Source organism: Neovison vison, chromosome 12 (genome assembly GCF_020171115.1).
Source record: "Neovison vison isolate M4711 chromosome 12, ASM_NN_V1, whole genome shotgun sequence".
NCBI lineage: Eukaryota > Metazoa > Chordata > Mammalia > Carnivora > Mustelidae > Neogale > Neogale vison.
Window position 1 is genome coordinate 600315 of NC_058102.1, and position 19050 is coordinate 619364.

Sequence of the window (19050 nt, forward strand, 5' to 3'; positions counted from 1 at the left end):
CCTACGGTGGAGATGATGACGGCCAGATACTCCTGCCCTTGAAACTCCTCCACCGATCCAACCTTTATGTCCGTCAGATCGACATTGCGCAAAAGAATTTTGATTTTTTCCACCTTTGAAGCAGATAAAAATAAAACTTTACAAATCTGACCATTTCTTTATATATTTAAGCATAAGCCCAATATTAACCAATATGCAATACTGCTTTTCACCAATTCCAAACCCTATTTCATCTGGGTTGACGGGAGCACAGATTCTGATTTCAGACCCAGTGCACTAGGGGAAAGGGGACAGCGTGTGTCTGGAGCGCAGCTTCTGTCTCCCCGTGGTGCGCAGTCAGGAGGGCGGAGGCGCACGGGCCAGCTGCTCTGTGGATGGGGTCATCTCCATGGGGACAGCGGAGGGACCTTCGGCCCGGCAGAGCCGAGTGGCTGGACAGAGACCTGGAAGCAGTCTTTGTACAGCCACCGCAGGAAGGCAGGGGCCGTGTCTCTGGGAGGCACGAGCTCCTGGAGCAGGGGACCAGCCGTGGCGTGGAAACAGGACCCTGCACTGTGTGTCTAGAGACAAGGCTCTCCAGTGGGTCTTGGCAAAAGAAAAGCCAATTTGAAACCCCGGAGGGAAGCATACAGTACAGGAGAAAGCTCGGCACCAGGGAAGCTTCTGTTCCCTGGGGGGCTTGGCGGGTGGCCCCTCGCCTGGCCAGCCAGCATCCCGTCCCCCACCCCGCCAGCGTCTGAGCACCAGGACTCCGGCGGTGGGGTGCAGGGCCGGCCAGCGAGGGCCCCCTGCTGGGCGCGGACGCAGGTGCAGTGGGGGTGGAAGGACTCGGTGCCAGATAGAGGAGCTTGTCTCCACCCTCCTTCCTGACCCTGGGACCAAGGACGCTCAAAGGAGCGGTGGGCAGATCCACACCTGCTTCCGGTAGGGCGTGATCACACCAATGTCACTGGCGGACACCTGGCTGGAGAGGCTCCTGGCCAGCAGGCAGCAGTAGCGCAGGACCTGGACCGCTTCGGCAGCATTGAACCACGACGGGCTCCTCCCTTCACGAGCTTCGCTGCCCTGAGGTAATCAGAGGACAAGGGAAGGGGACAAGCATCAGGACACTTCATGTCCTCAACACATGCTTGCGAAGGGGGCTCTGAGCCAGGAGGGAGCGAGGCTGGCGTTGGGAGTACGGCACGATCGAGACCGAGGCCACCCCACTGTCCCAGCGGCAGCAGTGGAGAGACGCACCGCGGCCCCAAAAGGAGCCCAGAGAAGGGCTGCTTGGGGGCGGTGTGTCATTTGCTGCAACAGGAGTGGGCGGTCAGCGAGGCGTGCGCCGACACAGCCACATGCAGGAGGGCGTGCTAGGACAGGGAAAGGTGACCGGGGGCCGAGGCGGGCAGGGTTCAGAGCAGACTGTGTGGCCTGCCGAGGCAGCTGGCCAGCTGTGGTCAGCTCAGCAGGGGCCAAGCACAGCCCTGCCACAGACCAGCCAGGTGACCATGTACCCGGGGTCCCACTCCCTCCCCACAACTAGGATTGGGCCCGCTCAGCCCACCAGCAAAGAGGACAGGCGGCAGACCAACAAGGACATGGAGGTGTTCAGCATCACCGATTGGGGAGACACAGATCAAAAGTCCAAGATCCCACCTCACACACACACACGGCTACTACAGAAAAAGCGAAACAGGTGTTGGGGGGTATGTGGAGGAGGCTGACGGGAACGGAAGCTGTACAACCACCGCTGAAACCAGTGTGGAGGTTCCTCAAAACCTTAATCCCCAAAATTCGTTCTGACCCAGCAATTCCACTTCCGGGATACACCCAAAGGAAGTGAGAGCTTCAGAGAGACACCGTCCACCGGGACTCAGAGCAGCGTTACTCACGACGCCCAAACGTCCCCTGCCGGAGGAAGGGACGGACAAAACGCGGCCCGTGGGCGTCGTGGAGGAGTCCTCGGCCTTGAAAAGGAAGGAGCCGCGGACACCTGCCAGGACCTGGGGGACCCCCGAGGACACGGTGCTGAGTGAAACCAGCCAGACACAGAAAGACGAGTCCTGGCCCCACTTCTTGGAGGCACCCGCGGTGGTCAGACCCGGGGACAGAGTCGACGGTGGGGCTGGGGAGGGGGCGCGCTCTCTCTCAAAGAAGTAAAATCGTAAAAAGAGAAAAAAGTATATGGAGCTTAAATCCCTCAAACAGAGATTGGGGGTTGGGGCACGTCCTTAGAACACCCACCAAACCGGACACACATTTGGCCATAGTTTTTTTTTTTTTTTTTAAAAATCTTATTTATTTATTTGACAGAAAGACAGCAAGAGAGGGAGAAGCAGGCACTCCACTGAGCCAGCCAGGACCCTGGGAACACAACGTGGGCTGAAGGCAGATGCCCAATGACAGCCACCCTGGTGCCCCAGCCACACATTTTTAAAAGCAAAGAATTTCCAGGCCTTAGTTCCTGATCAGAACCTAATAAAAACAGAAATAAAAAAAGAGGTAAAAAGCATTCTTGGCCACTTGGGCCTTAAGAAAAATGCTTCTCTATAACCCTTGGATCAAAAAAGAAAATAAAAACCAAGTTATAAAGGTCCAGAAAGTCATGAGAGAAGGGTCTCTCAGCAGACACACGGGCAAAGAGAAAGCTACAGGGCGGCATCGCTGGTGCCTTCCTAACTACGAGGACGAGGAGTACGGGAATGAAGTGCCCGTCTCACCGGAATTACAGCAAAGAAAAATAAGGCAGGCAGTAAGGGCTGCTTGAAGAGAAAGCTGAAATTAATAAACGGAACAAAGAAGAGAAGACATAAGTCCAAAGCTGGTTTTTTTCCCATTAGCCCAGGGGCTGCCACATCTTACTTGTAAAGGGCCAGACAGTAGCTCAGGCTTACCGGGGCTTTGCTGACCTACTCAACTGACCTACTCCACTCTGCCGCAGGACGAAGAAGTCGGAGATCAGCCACATGTCCACTGAGGTGCAGGCTTCCAGCTCTCCTTTACCAGGACAGGACCACAGCGGCCTTGGTGGTCCCTCCTCGGGCCGCCCCGGGGTTCAGCCCCACAACAGCCGCACAGCACACCCTACTGAGCTTCCTCTGCTGGGATGTGCTGGGCATGGAGTGGGGAGTCAGACGGACAGAGGTCCTTCTAGAACCTCCCCAGGGGAAGGTGTGAGTCAAAGGAACTCCCATGAGGGGGTACTTGCCAGGGAGCATGTCTGACGTTGTGTCCGAGGAACTGGGAGTGGCCTGCCGGAGCCCAGAGTGAGCCAGGGGAGGGCAAGGGCCAGGCCTCGCCGGCAATCCTGAGGCCAGTAAACTGGGGATAAGACCCTTTTGCTCCGACGAAGGGCGCAGACCATGTTCTCTGCAGCCCAGCCCCAGAGCCCTGGTCCGCATTTTGCACTCAGGGCACAGAGTGGAGTCTGGGACACAGGCCCTTAAAAAATCCTTACTAAAAAAAAAATCCTTACTAAATAAACAAATGTTTCTGGACTTTGTTTCACTGACCTATAGGTTTTGTTGTTGTTGTTGTTTTGAGTCTAAAAGTAAGCTTTCATGTGCTACAGTTTGCAGTATGTTATCTAGCTGGCTTAGTATTTCCTCCTTCTACACTTTTTGCACACTTACAACACATTTACACATTTACAATCACTCTCTTGTGAAAAAGCCCATGTGGCCTCTATGTGGGTCGCATCAACGTGCGCGTGACTACGGGCAGGACGACCCTGGGGTCTCTGTTCAGGGACGCTACGTGCCCTCTCGCTCCAGGCACTCGGCTCCAGTTCCCGACGCCGCGGCTCACGCTGCTGAGGCTGGCTTCTGGACGGGCCCAGAGAGACGGCTGCTGTCCTGCTCCGTCTCCTGGCTTTACTGATCTACAGGAAAGCTTCTGAGGACGGACAGCGCAGGAGCGGAGTGCTCCTGGGAGAAGACCGCAGCCCACAGGGCCTCGCGCCGAGAGCTCTGAGTCGGGAGGTACCGGTCTCCCCACAGAATCCCTCGCCTTGCGCTCTCTTCTGCCCAAAGGGCAGGCATTCCACAGCCGCAGCCCAACACGCAACTACCTGTCCAGCCACTTCCGAGAGCAGGCAAACCCGGGGCCCGAGGCGGTGCTGCCGTCCCCTGGGCCCACGTGCCTGAACGCAGGCTGCGCGGAGAGGGCACACAGCACCCCGGGCGCACCCCAGCTCTAGCTGCCCCCGTCCGAGGGTCTGGGTGCAGCCCCGGTTCTGGTCAACTCAAGAGACGACGTCCGCTGCCGACGACCAGACTCCAACACACACACTGATCTCAGGACGCCCTTGTCGTTTGCTGGGCTCCTGAGCACCCAGCTCTTCCCTACCAGGGAGCCCCCACACCGGTGAGGCCACGGTGAGTGAGGGGAGGCTCCCCCAGCCCCCACGTTTACTCACTCGACGCACGCAGGAGGTGGCGGCCGCTCTTGGTGGGCACGGGAGCGCCTAGTGTCCGGGCGCCGCTCATCGCCCCAGCCTCCCCTCACGGACGCGGCAGCTTGGATGCCCTCCCCGTAAACTCCAGGGTGACATTCCGACGCCCCCTTGGCCGGCGGCCTCTGGAGTCTGCTCCACACGTGGTCGCCTGCAGGGCCACAGGCCTTCCCTACCTCCTTACTCGTCCGCCCCCCGGCACGGCCCTCGGCCCGCCGGCGACGGCTCAATGCTCCGGGAGCGCCCGGCCGGAACCCAACACTGGCTGCTCCGCGGCTGGCACCGAGCCAGGCCCTCCCAGGCCGCCGTCAGGGCACAACTCACCCTCACGCCATGGAAGATGAGGGGGAAGCCTTTCTTTGGCAACTTCTCCCAGCCCAGCAGGGAGGTGACCACGGCGGGGTCCGCGCACACTTCCAGCTCCTTGTGGTAGAAGAGCCGGGACGGCAGCGCCAGCAGAGCCGGGTGGGACCTGTAGTTCTTCACGAGCTTCGTGACCTGCAGAGAGAGGGCCGGCAGCAGGCCCAGAGCCGAGTTGGCACACGCAGAGAGAACAACGCTGAGGACCCCCTCAGATTGCGGCCCCAGGGCACCCTCTCCTGCTGGTCACCCACCACCGCATCACGAAGAAGCTCACGTGCCTCCATTGACTTTTTGAACTATTAGTTGCAGGTGTGCGACGTGACGATTCAACACGTGACTCTGCGCGTCACGACACCCCCCCGTGCGTTCTCTGTATTTAAGAGCCTGTTTGGCTCATCGTTTTGTTTCTTAAATTCCACATACGAGTGAAATCATGCGGTGTTCATCTTCCTCTAACTTACTCCACTTAGCGTTGTTTTCTCTAGATCCGGCCACGTCACTGCGAACGGCAGGATTCCATTTTTGACGGCTGCGGAATCGCCCACTGCACAGACACACCACATCCTCCTCACCCAGTCATTTCTCAGTGGACACTTGGGTCAGAGCATCTGTGGCCACGGACTGGGCTGGCAGGCCGGGCGCTGCCTGGGCCCAGGAGCCTCGTGGGTGGCAGCTGCTTGGGCACTGGGGGACTTCGCAGCCAGGCCCCCGGGCAGGGCGGGCAAAGAACACTGTCTGCTCCGGGTCCAGACTGCCCTGGGCCTCCCCAGCTGGGCCACTGGGCCCCAGGAAGAATCCGTCTCGGGCCAGGCCGGCCCCAGGTGGGGAGGCTTGGGGGGCCGGGAGCAGTCGTGCTGGGGACACGCAGGCTCCCCCCAGCCCCGGGAGCTGTTGCTGCGGCGGTGGGCACGGGGTCTGCTGCACGTGGGAGAGCGGCCCTCTCACTCCGCAGCTGACTGGAAGCTACAGATGTCCGTGTTGCAGCCTGAGCTGGCCCTCGGTACATCCCGTGTCTGTCAATCTGACAGGTCCTCCTGCCCACCCGGCCCTGAATCCAGCCGTGGCTGTCCAGGGGCCACCTGGATGGGTCACCTCAAAAGCGTAGGCAGAGGCAGAGTCTGACAGGCCGAAATCGGGGTCTCTGTCCCGTGCCCCCAGACGCAGACCCTGGGAGTCCACTGCGTTCTCCAGGGAGCTGCAGGCGCCCTCCCCCTTAGGTTCTTCCTGATCTGCAGGCTGGAAAACGCCGAGGTTCTGGAGTCTGACCGGCCGTCCTTACTCCGCTCCCCACCCCCTTGTCTTACTTGGCTCAAGACTCCCCCCCCCCCCGCCCGTGGCTTCCCGATCTCCGGGGCCACCATAGCCTCCCTCCTCTGCAGCCTGGTTCCCCGAGCTGTAGTCCTACTGCTGCTGCGCCCAGGCCTCGGGGACTCGGGCTATCCTGCCCTTCTTGCCCTGGTCCCGCACAGATGCAGGGGAGGCTCCTGGGCACAGGCGGGAAGGCAGCTGTGGGGCCTGCTGGCATCCACGGGGCTTTGCACGATGCCTGGCGGTCCCTGCTGCTTTGAGGGCTGCAGCCGTGGTGGGGGCCCGGACAGTGAGGCTGACACACGTCGGGTGCCACTGGCAATGCCTGCTGACGGCTGCACAGAGCGCCCGGGCCTGGCTCCCCGCCGGCCACCAGGGCGCCCCGGCTCCCACTGGGCTCTGCACTGATGCCGAGTATGAAACACGTTTCCTCCGTCCCAGGACTTTAACGTCTACCACCTGACTGGAACGCACTGTCCCTGACAGAAGAGCTCCTGCCCCGGGAGACGCATCTGGACGGCAAAGCTCCTGAGAACGATGGTTTGCTGAGAAGCAAGTGCTCTGGAGCTGGGGCCTCTGAGCCCACAGGCAGGCCGACGGGCCCGTGTTTGCCCAGAAGAGGCGGAGATCCGGGAAGAGAAGAGAGGGCTGCTCACACGGTCTCCTGGGTCCAGACAGCTGAGCGGCCTTCCTTGGGGGTGGAAGGGCCAGGTTGCATTCACTGTCCTATGGCCCTGGCCTTTACACAAACCCACAAAGCCTGGTCTCAGCTCGGGTGCAAGAGGCCATTGGTCCTTGGGCCACGAGGCCACGGTGGCCAAGAACACGGCCCCTGGGACCCACAGCCAACCTGAAGCCCTGCTGGGATCTTGCAGAGAGCCGCTGGTGTGGCCACCAGCACAGGGAGCAAGAACCACTCACGTTCTGCTCCAGCTGGCCTAGGGCACCCCTCAGTACAAGGCGTCCTCCCCTACTCCTGGGGTGAGGACCCGGTAGGCCCCACCACTCTTCTGCTGATGGCAGCAGTGTCAACTCAGTCACTACAGCGTGTCCAATCTCCAAGATGCTAATCAAAACCCCAAACTCAATTCAGCACCTTAGCTTCTCACTCCCACAAACCAGGCCCTGCATTAGCTTATGGGGTGCCGGGGAGAGAGGTCCTCTGCCCCCAGACACCTGCTGTGGCTTCAGGGCCTCTGGGGAGAAGCAGGTGTGGGGTACTCAGGCCGAGGCAGCCCTGCCTCCCCGTTTGACCTGCGCCTGTGCCAGAGGCTGAGGCTCCCGCCTGAAGGAGGCCGGCACACAGCGCATCCCACTTGGCAGGAGGCCTCCCCTTCCTCCAGCTCCAGCAGCCCTGGGGACATGGGTGCTGGGTAGCCTGCACGGGCAGGGGGCTCTCCGCGGCCCCGTCTCGGCCAGCACAAGTTCACCACCTGCTCACCCAGCGCCCCCAGCTCCCACACGCCCTCTGGCCTCCTCCATTCTCCAGTGGGTAAAGGGCCTGAGGACCGACAGCCTGACATGGGTCTCAAGCTATTTCCAGGAAAATCTGCCCAGGATCACTGCCTCTCCTTTCTGTTCACTGCTTAAGTTTCGAAGGCGCGCTCCTTGTTTTCGTAGCGGAGGCACTGAGAGACCACGCCACTTGGCTCATCTTACCGAGGGGGCCCCGAGACCCGCGGTTTTCCAGGGCTCTAGTGTGTCGGGGGCTGTGGCGGGCTAAAATGCAGACTGCAAAGCCCGTCCCTCAAAGTGGTCGCAGTGGGGCTGAGGAGGGACTCTGCAGGTTAGCCAGCAGACCGGCCCCACAGGAGAGCACGGGGCCTTGTCCTTCAGATGACAAGTCAAAAGGCTCTTTCCTGTTTTCCCGTCAACCCCGGTTTCACCGCTACTGTGTTCGGCCCCACAGAACCTCTGCCCTCGGGCTCGGATGAGGCTGCCTGGGACTGCGGATCCCTGCGGGCCTGCGAAGCGCCCGTCTGACCGGCTGGGGCAGCGTGCTGGCCAACGTCCCCTCTGGAGTGGGGGGCAGCGGGAGTTCTCTGCCTCCTCCCCTCCCCTCCCCCGGGCGCAGCGCAGTGGAGGCAGGGGGCAGGGCCCAGCTACAGGGGTGGCAGGGACTGCGGGAGCCACAAGGACGGGGATCCGCGTGCTTACCAGCAGGGGGTTGTAGGCGCCGCAAGCCCCAAAAGCGTTTTCGTCCCGTAGGTACACCTGCCGGGACATCAGTCTCTCCAACATAGAGACGCTCAGCCCGTAGGCCATGGCGAGTCTGGACTTAATGACGGGTCCGAGCTGCATGGGGTCTCCGGCAAGGACAATCTGCAGCACACGAAAGGGCAGCCACGCTAGAGCAGGGGACGGTGGTCCCACACGCTCACTGCCACAGCCAGGGGAGGCCCAGGACACAGGTGTGGGGGCCCCGGGCAGGCAACAGCCCAGCCTCCCGCCTTCTGATGGCCGACTGAGGGTCCCTGAGTGCAGGCTGGAGGGCAGCGGAGACTCAGACTGGCTGGGCAGCCTCTGCCCCAGTCATCTGAGCATGTGCCACACCCTTCCTCCTGGACGCTGCCCTTTGCCCACCCGTCCTGCCAGCTCCTGGCCCACGTGGCAGCCAAACCAGATGTGCTCCCTGCTCGGTCTCTGTGCCGCCCCCGCACCGGACAGCTGGGATGGGAGGAGGCCGGTGTCTGGGGGCCAGAAGCTGGAGCGGTCCCGCAAGGACACACGTGTGCCGAGAGCAGGCTAAGGGGAGCTTAAGAGGACCCCAGGCCATGCCCAGGGTGGGCACTGAGGAGGCAGCAGGTGTGAGCGGGAGAAGCGCCAAAGCATCAGCCTAGGGTAACGGGGGTCAGCAGCGAGGGGCAGGGGAGGGGCGGAGTGGTCAGTCCCCGGGCGGCGAGCCAGGGCCGTGCCTGCAGGTCCCCACCCGGCTGCACAGTAGCTCTTAGTGCTGTTTGAAAAGCGAATCCAAAGGCAGAGCGGCCCTTCCCTGTCCTCGAGGTGTGAGATACGGGACCCAACACAAGGCCCAGCTTCGGAGCCTCCACGTCCTTAGCACATCACCTGAGCCTGTCACCCACCCTGGGGCTGTCCTGGGCAGAGAACCACGCAGCAGACAGGCCTTACCTGGCCGTTGGCGTCTGAAACGAGCCCCAGTGGAATAAGGCATTCTGGCTCACTCGCCTGTCCTGCTTCGTCCACAAACACGTGTGTAAAATGTCCGACTCTAGAGCCAAAGATGTTCTCAATGGTCATTTCTGTCAAGCAACAGCCCCCACACACTGCATGGCCACGTCTGCCGCCGCCCCTGGCAGGCTGGCCCAGAAAGTGGGATCGTCTGGTCTGGCTGAACTACAGGTCGCTGGCACCGGGGACTCTGGATGCGGGGTCAGTCGTGTTTCTAAGTGGCCTCCGAGGCAGACAGGGTGAGCGGGGGGAGTACGCAGTAATGGGAGACTGTGCGGGCAGGCCTGTGAGGGGCCCCATCGGAGCAGATGCTCTTCCCGTTTGAGGCCTGGCTGGGACACAGCTCGACTGCCCACAAACCACGTGATCCTGGGCAGGTCGTGGTGCCTCTGTGCCTCAGCTTCCCCGACTTGGTGGATGTGAGGACAGGGGAGCTTGTCCATCGGAGCGATGCCCCACCGGGAGTCGGATTACACCCCACCACGACACCCATAGGTCCCTCCCTACAAGAGACGGGAAAATCACACACTTCCATTCTTCTACCTCATGTCCCAATTCCTGATGAAGAAACTCACCGTTACGTATCTTTCTTAGGATGTAAGCACTTGAGTTTTCAATTGTTAATAACTAGGTTAAAGTTATTTCTATCCGTTTACACCGGTCCGTGGTAACACCCTCTCAGCTTCGTGCAGCCCCAGCTCCCCGCTGGCTCCCCAACTGCTGGGTGGGGGTTCCGTCCTCACTCTCTGGGGTCTGGCCTGGCCCCCAGCCCCTGTCCTCATATCCTGCCCTACACGGAAGCTCCACGAGGACACCGACGCTACTTCTGTGGGTCCCTGCGGCCCGAGCCACAGCCCATGCCCACCTCACACCTATCTGGTAGAAGAGCCCCGCGCTGCTGCACGTGGTGATGATGATCCTGAAGCGGGAAGCCTTCCAGATGTCCTCTCCGTCTTTGCAGTACGTCTTGATGGCATCAGTGACGGTCTGCAGGGAGGGGTGTGGCCACTCACTTTCCAAGTATCACCTTTCAAGTGTTTATTTATTTTTTTTTAAGATTTATTTATCTGGCAGAGAGAGATCACCAGCAGGCAGAGAGGCAGGCAGAGAGAGGAGGAAGCAGGCTCCCTGCTGAGCAGACCCTGAGATCATGACCTGAGCCGAAGGCAGAGGCCTCAACCCACTGAGCCACCCAGGCGCCCCTCAAGTGTTTCTTTAAATTGGACATCATCACAAAGCTGAAGAGAGTTCTAAAACGTCTTAGTTCCAACTGTTTTCTTAAACCAGAATATTTTACAACTTCTGTCAACTTATCCCATGTTTTACAGACTCCTCAGACCCGAAGAGAGCACAAAATCCTGCAGATCTTTCTCCCAAAACAACTGTATACATTTCCTAGATTCCATTTCTTTTATTAAGCAAACCAAGAGCTTCTAATTTTCCTAAAGGAATATTTATAGATAAATCAATAAAACAGAGCTCAAAAGGAACAATACATTTGGGTATCAAATAAGAGAAAAACACCCGCATTCGACAAAGCGGAGAACGCCCAGGGCTCCTGGGTGGCTCAGGTCGTGATCTCAGGGGCGTGAGATGGAGCCCTGAGCTGGGCTCAGCACTGGGTGGGGAGTCCGCCTGAGACTCTCCCCCATCCCCTCCCCCTGCTCTAACCAAAAACCCATGGGGAATGCCCGGCTCCCAGAGAACGGAGACTGCCGTTAGGGTCAGGTGCGGGCGGGCGGGCCCGTCTACCCCGGCCGGCTGTGGCGCTCACCTCCTCGAACCTGCAGGTGGCGTTGACGCGGACCATGGCGCCAGGCCGCAGCCCCTGGCTGGCGTGCAGCCGCAGACACACGAGGTCGGCCGCACTGTTGGAGGGCGCACACACCAGTATCCGACTGTCCGGCAAAGCGTAGTACACCTTCGACCAGGACACAAGACACACAGGGGCATGAATGTCCACCTGTCCAGGGCCCGTGCTCACGCCAGCCCCTTCTGTGCCTGAGGCCCAGCCGCCGACACACGCAGGGATGGTTCTGCCCCCTCACGTGCGTGTGCCAGCAAGACACGAGAGGAGGTGAGACTTCCCTGTTCTCCGGGACCCTAACCTACCCCCCTCCAGGCCTCCAGGACCCTAACCTCACCGCCCCCCGCCCCGCACCGAGGCCGAGACGGCGTCAGGTTGGTTCGGTGCGTGGCTCGCACATCGCGCCTGCGGAACACCCCGCGCTTGGCTCCTGCTCTGAACCCTGAAGGACACGAACGCCTCCACAAGCTCCGTCTTAAACACAGACACACGGACACTTCTGCACCACAGTGGCGTAGCTACTGTTAAGAGAACTTTTCTGCAACAAAATTTCATGTGACTGGTCAGCCATTCCTTTCTTTCTTTCTGAGGATTTAATTTTTCAGTTCTCTCTACACCCAACATGGGGCTCAGACCCAAACCCTGAGATCAAGAGTTGCGCGCTCCCCCCAGCAGTCAGGCGCTCCAGAACGGTCGGCCACTCGGAGAAGACAGAGTCCTTTCTAAACCTATGGAATAAGCTTTGAAAATCCTACATATCCCCTTAAACACTGTGAAACAAACGTGGCCACCCATGAAATAACGGATTTTTTCAAGCTCGTCCTTACTTCCCGACAACGCGCGCGGCACTCGGCCGAGGCCGCTCCCTGGGGTTACCTGTAAGACAGCCTCTATAATTGTCACCGTCTTCCCGGTTCCAGGAGGTCCGAAAAGAATATACGGGAGCGGGCGACAGTCCCCACTCAGGATTCTTCTAACAGCTAACTTCTGGTTTTCGTTGAGCACGGGATTGAAAAATTCCTTTTCCCTCGCCCTGGGGACCTGCGCTTCATTTACTGTATCCAAAGTGAGAACCAGTGTCAGGCAGAGGTCAAACACCTTGGCACGACAGGAGCACAGGTCAGCAGGGGCCATCACGACGGCCACGATGTAGCCGGTCGGGTTCCCGCTACTGAGCTGTGCTCCACTGGGCAGAGTCGGGAAAGTCAACTTCATCTCCTGAGAGCCGAGATGTGGCCACTCAGGACGTGTGCAGCATCGCCTAGCCCCGGGGTCTGAGATGCGGGCTGGGGGAGGCCCGCAGAAAGAGCCTGTAGTCACGTTCAAGTACGGAGCCGTACCCTCACGTCTCCACTCGGCATCCGGTCAGGACAGGAGTGTCCATCTCTCTGGCTGCAGCCCCCTACCCCCCCCCACCCCGCCCAGGTCCCAAGTGGTCCCCTCTGGGCAGGAGGGAGTGTCTCAAGCCCTCTGGGCAGGCCAGGGTTCCCGAGGTTGCCCTGGCAGCCCTCACCATACGCACCCCGATGAGCTGACTTTTCCGCAAAGGCTGCCGGGCCCGGTGAGGCCTGGGCATCAGGCCGCCTCTCCTTGGCTGCAGGCTTGGTGTGGTCCTTCATGGCTTTCCTAGTCTAGAGACAATCATGTAGAAAAACAGCCTTGAAAAAAAAAGGCTTTGTATCTACACCGGTTTAGAGAGTGACATAAACACCTGCCCACGTTCTCCGTGTTTTATTTAACAACTACGTGGCTCACAGGTTTCAAAACGCAGCAAAAAAGATTTCTTTTTTGAATTCCCTTACAAAAGTTAACATGAACCCAGTAAATCCTGGTAACGACGCCAGATCAAAGGGTGACGCTTATCTGATGCGGCATCTTTTCTCTTCCTGCATCCTTCCCAGTGCTCACCTACGAGGGGAAACCCACGTGGCTGAAGGCAAATCCTTGTCCCCTGCCCCCCAGGATCCCCGGGCAGAAGCCCTTCCTCCACAGCGGGAACGAGCCCTGCCAGGGATGGCTCCGGCGAGCTTTGGCTCCGAGGGGACCGTTGCGTGCCTTTTGGGGGCCGCCAAGGGCCGGCAGGTCCCGGTCCGCCGCATTCCGCATCCTGCCCAAGAACTGGTCCTTGGGTGTTTCAACACGCCGGCCCTGGCCCGGACTGAGGGAAGTGGTTTCGGGCCTCGCGCGCCGCAGACCATGCTGTGGCCGACAGCTCCGCGCACTCATCTGTGAGTGGTCACAGGCTCGCTGTGTTCTGAGGATCTAGTGGGCGTTACTCAACCATCGCACAGCAGCCCACCTAACACAGTGACGTCTACAGGATAAATTCTAGAAGTGAAATTTCACAAAGTTCCTCGTCAAAAATGGTATGCATGCCGAGTTTTAGTCCAGAAGGCCACAGCTGTTTCCCTTCCCCGACGCTGAGTGTTCAGAGTGTCATGGACACACGCTAACATGCGCCATCTAAAGCACACAGCTCGACAAGATGACACGGGGACACGCGTGACAGGCTAAACAGCCCTGCTGAGTCGACAAGAGGCGGCTTCAGAACGCCCCCGCTGTCCAGGGCGCGGTTACCCTTCCCAGAACGCGCCGCACTTGAAGTCCAGATGGGGCAGATGGCGCACTTCCACCGCAGAAGTAGCCGCTGGGAGGCCCACGGACACTGTCCCGTGCACGACAGTGGCTGCTGTCACTGCGGAGAACCGCTGCACCCAAGCAACAGTGCCGTTCCTCTCTCCACTTGCACGTGGATGGCCCTGGGGCTGTGTCCGTGCTGGCCCCTACGGAGCGTGCTGTTGTGAACGTCTGCGCACTAGCCCTTACGTGGACATGGGTCTTCTGTCTCTGGGGCCAGCGCCAGAAGGGAAGTGGCCAGACTGTATGGCCAGTGTGGGCCGAGATTTCTGGAGAAAATCTTTCAAACGCAGCTTGTGCAAGGCTCCAGTCACCGCACATGCTCACGACCCTTCGTCCAGTTGGTCCTTCTCATTTGTTTGGTCCCTCTCATCCACGTGTAGTGGTGGCTCACCGTGGCTGTTCCCTAATGACGACGAATGCCGAACATCTGCCTATGGATTTACTCACCATGTATACATGGCCCGATGACGGTTTGTCTTACGGGGGTGCGAGAGCGCTCCGCATTCTGCAGAAACTGTACTTGGCATTTCGAATCTGGATCTTTTCCGTGCTGGCGATCTGTGGTACGATCCCTCGTGATGCTGGGCCGCGGCCACAGTTCCCAGTCAGCTCGCGATCACGAGGTGGACAGCCGAGACCCTGACAGCCCCGCCGTCTTTCCCCTTGAGTACGGTGCGCGGTCCGTTACACGAGGTATTCGACGTTTGGTTATAAAGAGGCTTTGCATTAGCTGATTTTGCCCGTGTTCTGACCATATTTGAGGGCGGCTAGGCTAAGCTGTGCTGTCTGGTAGGTTAGGTGTATTACGTCCATTTCCAACGGATGCTATTTTCAACTGGTGCCAGGTTTAACTGCATGTGACCCCGCTGTCAGCCAAGGGAGGCCTATCCATTCTCTGGTGAAGTGTCTGTTCATGTCTCTGGTTCAGTTTCAAGAGTCTCATGGTCTAGCGATAAGCTGGCTTTTGTCTTAACCGTGTCTTTTGAACAGTAGAATGCTTCACTTTACTGGAGTCCAAATTTACCAATTTTTTCTTTATGAATCACATTTTTGGCATCACGTCTAAAAACTCTTTGCCTTACCTAAAGATATTAAGATTTTCCTCTTGGGCTGCCTGAGTGGCTGAGTTGGTTAAGCATCCTCCTCTTGGTCTCAGCTCGGGTCAAGATCTCAGGGTTGTGAGTTAGTCCCGCATTGGGCTCTGTGTTGGGCGTGGAGCCTGCTTAGTTCCTCTCCATCGCTGCCCACCCTGCTTGCACTCTCAAAAATAAAAATTCTTTTTTTTTTTAAAGATTTTATTTATTTATCAGAGAGAGAGAGTGGGAGAGAGCGAGCACAGGCAGACGGAGAGGCAGGCAGAGGCAGAAGAAGAAGCAGGCTCCCCGCCGAGCAAGGAGCCCGATGTGGGACTCGATCCCGGGACGCTGGGATCATGACCTGAGCCGAAGGCAGCTGCTTAAACAACTGAACCACCGAGGCGTCCCTCAAAAATGAAAGATTCTTAAATGTTGTTTTCTAGAAGTTTTAGTTTTAGGCTATGATCCGTTTTGTTTGTAGTTTAGGCAACGATCCACTTTGAATTACCTTTGTGAAGGCAGTGAGGTACAGATCCGGGCACATACCCTCGCACACAGACACCTCCCTGCCCTGATGCCTTTCGCTCGATTCTCCTTTCCCTACTCTGCCTGCCCTGCACCTTTGTAGAAAGTCAGTCATCCCAATTCACGTGGTCCCTTTCTAGGCTTACGTTTCATTCCACCGGAACAGGCTTGTCTCGACGACAGGGCTGCACCGTCTTAATTATTGTACTTTGTGAAATGTTTCAAGACCGGGTACTGTAGGTTCTGAGTTTACTGTTGTTCTTCAGAGTTGTTCTGAGAACGCTAGGCCTTTTGCATTTCCACTTACAAAAACACACCACAAAAACATCTGCTACGATTTGACTGGACCAGCAGAGTTGAGAGGCTGACCTGGGTCTTCGGACACACCAGCAGCTTCTCCCATCAGTGCTGTGAGGTCTCTAGCGTAGTCTTGTACATCTTTTGTCAGATTTGTCCCTAATGTTGGGAACATTTGGACGCTACCTTGTATGGTGTTATAAATTCGATTCTGAGTACTTATGCTAGTAAATACACAAATTATTTCTATATACTGGCCTTATACCCTGTAAGCTTCTCACCTATTAGTTCCAAAGGCTTCTTTTCAGAGTCCATCAGATTTTACACATCAACAACACGGCTGCCTTTTATTTTTCTTGCCAAATTGCTGGTCTACAGCCTCCCGCACAGTGTTGAATGTAAGTGGCTGGACAGGAAGTGCCCTGACTTTCACGGGAAAAGTACACTTTGTCACTCGCTCTGTAGGTTTTTTGTAGGTGAAGGAAGTTCCCTTCCATTTCTAGTTTGCTGAACTTTTTGATCAGGAATGGATGTTGGATTTTGTCAGCTGCTTTTTCTGTGTCTGCGGGTTTAGGTTTGTTCACAGGATGAGCATCACAGACTGAGAGTTTGGAACGTTAAACCAGTCTCTCGTTCCTGGTGCGAACCACCCGTCCTGGTCTCTCATATATACCCATACATACGTGCATGAGTTCTCTAGAAAAATGACCAATAGGATGTGTGTATATATATAGGTACAAAAATTTATTGTAAGAGATTGGCTTACATGACTGCAGAGGCTGAGGAGTGTGAGGTCTGCCACTGGGAAGCTGGACACACAGGGCAGGAAGAGAGATGGTCCCACTCAGGGGCCGGGCTGGAGAAGTCCCTGAGAGCCTGCCTGCTCTGTTCAGGTCTCACAGGAGGGATGCCCCCCTACCCTGACCGGGGCACCCCCCCACATGATCTCACCCAGAAACAAGATATAACCCGGCGTCCAACAGCCCAGGGCCCAGGGCAGCTGACACAGCCCACTGAGCGCCCGGCACTATTCACCTCGCTTCTGTCCCATCCGCAGAGGCCGTAGTGAGTCACATCTCTGTCTCCTCTGGGATTCTGGGAATTGGTGTCTACATGCTTTCCCCTTCTCAGTCTTGCTTGAAGTTTAGCAATTTCATTGACCTTCTCTGAGAATCAGCTTTTTGGGTTGGCTCACGGGTCCCTCCGCCGTTCTTCTGCATCCTGGATTACCGGTTTCTATGCCAGGGTCTCATTATTTGCTTTCCTTTCCTTTCCTTTGTTCTTATTTCTCTAGTGCTCTATGGAAGCAGCCGAGGTCACGGAGTTGAAACCTGTACCCCTCTTCACTTTGGGCACTCGGGGCCATGGACTCCAGGGCCCCCAGCAGCAGCGTCCGGCTTCGGGCAGGCTGCAGCGTCACTCTCGTTTTGGCAGAAACATTTTTTAAATTTCTTGATTGTTTTCTTCTGTGATCCGGGGGTGACATATAAGTGTGTTTTCAGTTTCTCAACATTTGGGGATTTTCCAGAGATCTTCCTGCAATTGATTTCTAACTTGATTCTAAGTGGTTAGAGACTGTATTTTGTAGGACTTCAATCTCTTTTAAACTTGAGACTTCTTTTGTGGCCCCAAATAAAGTCTACAGTGGTGAATATTCTGTGTTTGCTTCTACACAAAGTGAACGTGTCCAGCTCTTTCTGGGCGGCGTGCTCTACAAACACCCCTCAGCGGTGACTGGTCACTGTGCCCGGCACTGGGGGAGGTGGACACTGCGGACAGTCACGGGGAGTCTGTCTGGTTCTCTCCGCTGCTTCATCAGCTTCCGTTTCATTCCTTCGAGACTGTTACTAGGTGCATATGTATCCGAGACTGTGACGCACGCCTGACATGATCATCTTCGTTACTGTGACACACTTACCCTGATCACCTGGGCTCGGAAACCTACCAACACTGACACAGGCCCTCTAGCTTTGTTTCGATTGCCTCTTTCTTCCATCTTTTACTTTTGACATATTTTTGTTTTTGTATTTAAAATGTGTTTCTTACAGGCAGCATATAGTTGGGTCTTTCCTTTTTACCCAGCCTGACCCTCTCTCCTTCTTAACTGCCGTGCTTAGACCACATATGCATGTGGCGGCTGACAGCAGACTAAACTCTCTTGTCTTACTACTTGCTTTCTCGGTCTCAACTGTTCTGAGTACATAATTACAGCCGGAGGCGTCTGCGCTCATCTACATCGATCGCTGTACAAGGGGGTAGGAAGTCAGTCAGGTTATGGGACAGTTGTCCGTGTGTCCCTCTTTTCTGCTTACCTTTGAAATAATTATTTTGTGGTTCCCTGTATTTCCTTGGCCGGTCCAGCTCTTTACCCTGCTGTCTTCCTGGCTGCTCTTCAGTTAGAGCGTGTATCTTCAACCGATGATCGCTTCCTTCAAGTGAATTAAACCAACACAGCGTAGGAAATGATACTCTTCTCCCACTCCTGCTGCTGTTGCCACATATTTTAGATCTACACGTTACAAACTCTGTAATATGCTGTTACTATTTCAGCTTCAAAAGGTCAATTACCTTTTAAAATTATGAGATTTTATTGTGTTGAGATTTCACTTCAGATCTACCCCCCTAGCATTCTACTCTTTAGATTCTGAATTTTTTAGAGCTCTCATATGAAACAAATCATGCAGCACGTGTCCTTCTGTGACTGGCTTATTTCTGAGTATAATGTCCGCCAGGTCCACCCATGTTGTTACATTTTAGGGGATTTCCTTCTTTTTAAAAAGTCAATTATCTTTTAAAGAAACGTTTTTTAAAAGAAAAAGTTATTTTAACGTGTGTACCTGTTTATAATTTCTGGTCCACCTCTTTCGTCTGGGCAGACCCTCATGCCCACTGGCATCATTTCCATGTGCTGAAGGGTTCTTGTGTCCCATGGTGCAGGTCACCAAGTAACGGTCTCCCCGCATCCCTCAGCCCGAGCGCGTCTGAGTCCGTTTTCACGTCTTCATTTCTGCAGCGCTTGCTGGGCACTGGGCGCGGTGTTCTGGGCCGCCGGTGTCTCCTGCCAGCACCGTCAGCTCCTCCGTAGCAATGAGACTTTTCTCGTTTCTAAGACTTGCTCTTTATAAGTGACTTTCAGGGATGGGACTGTCCCATGCCTCAGTGCGGTCTCCTTCGGATCTCTTACACTCCGGGTCTGTCAGGGAGTCTCCTGAATACGTAGGGCTTATGGTTTTCATCACGTCAGGAAAGTCTCTACTCACCATTTTTTCTGGTGTTGCGTACTCTTCCCTCTCTGGGTTTCCAACTGCACGGATGTGAGCCTGCTAGAAAGTGTCCCATGGCTCATTCAAGTTTTTTTCTTTTTAATACACTTTATATTTTAGAGCCTTTAAAAAAAACCGTTTTAC

At 56.5% G+C, this 19050-nt stretch overlaps 1 protein-coding gene across 3 annotated transcripts in view; it reads right to left on the reverse strand.

Annotated features, from left to right (window-relative positions):
* Positions 1-19050, reverse strand: part of MOV10L1 (Mov10 like RISC complex RNA helicase 1) — a 38556-nt gene that overhangs the window by 1377 nt on the left and 18129 nt on the right. For all 3 annotated transcript variants that reach the window (XM_044227839.1, XM_044227841.1, XM_044227840.1), the window contains 9 exons: positions 12628-12736; positions 11982-12160; positions 11073-11219; positions 10164-10285; positions 9239-9338; positions 8267-8431; positions 4763-4936; positions 916-1065; positions 6-113 (listed from right to left, as the gene is read on the reverse strand). In XM_044227839.1, coding sequence (XP_044083774.1) covers positions 6-113; positions 916-1065; positions 4763-4936; positions 8267-8431; positions 9239-9338; positions 10164-10285; positions 11073-11219; positions 11982-12160; positions 12628-12736 — 1254 coding nt within the window. The remainder of the gene's footprint in view (positions 1-5; positions 114-915; positions 1066-4762; positions 4937-8266; positions 8432-9238; positions 9339-10163; positions 10286-11072; positions 11220-11981; positions 12161-12627; positions 12737-19050) is intronic.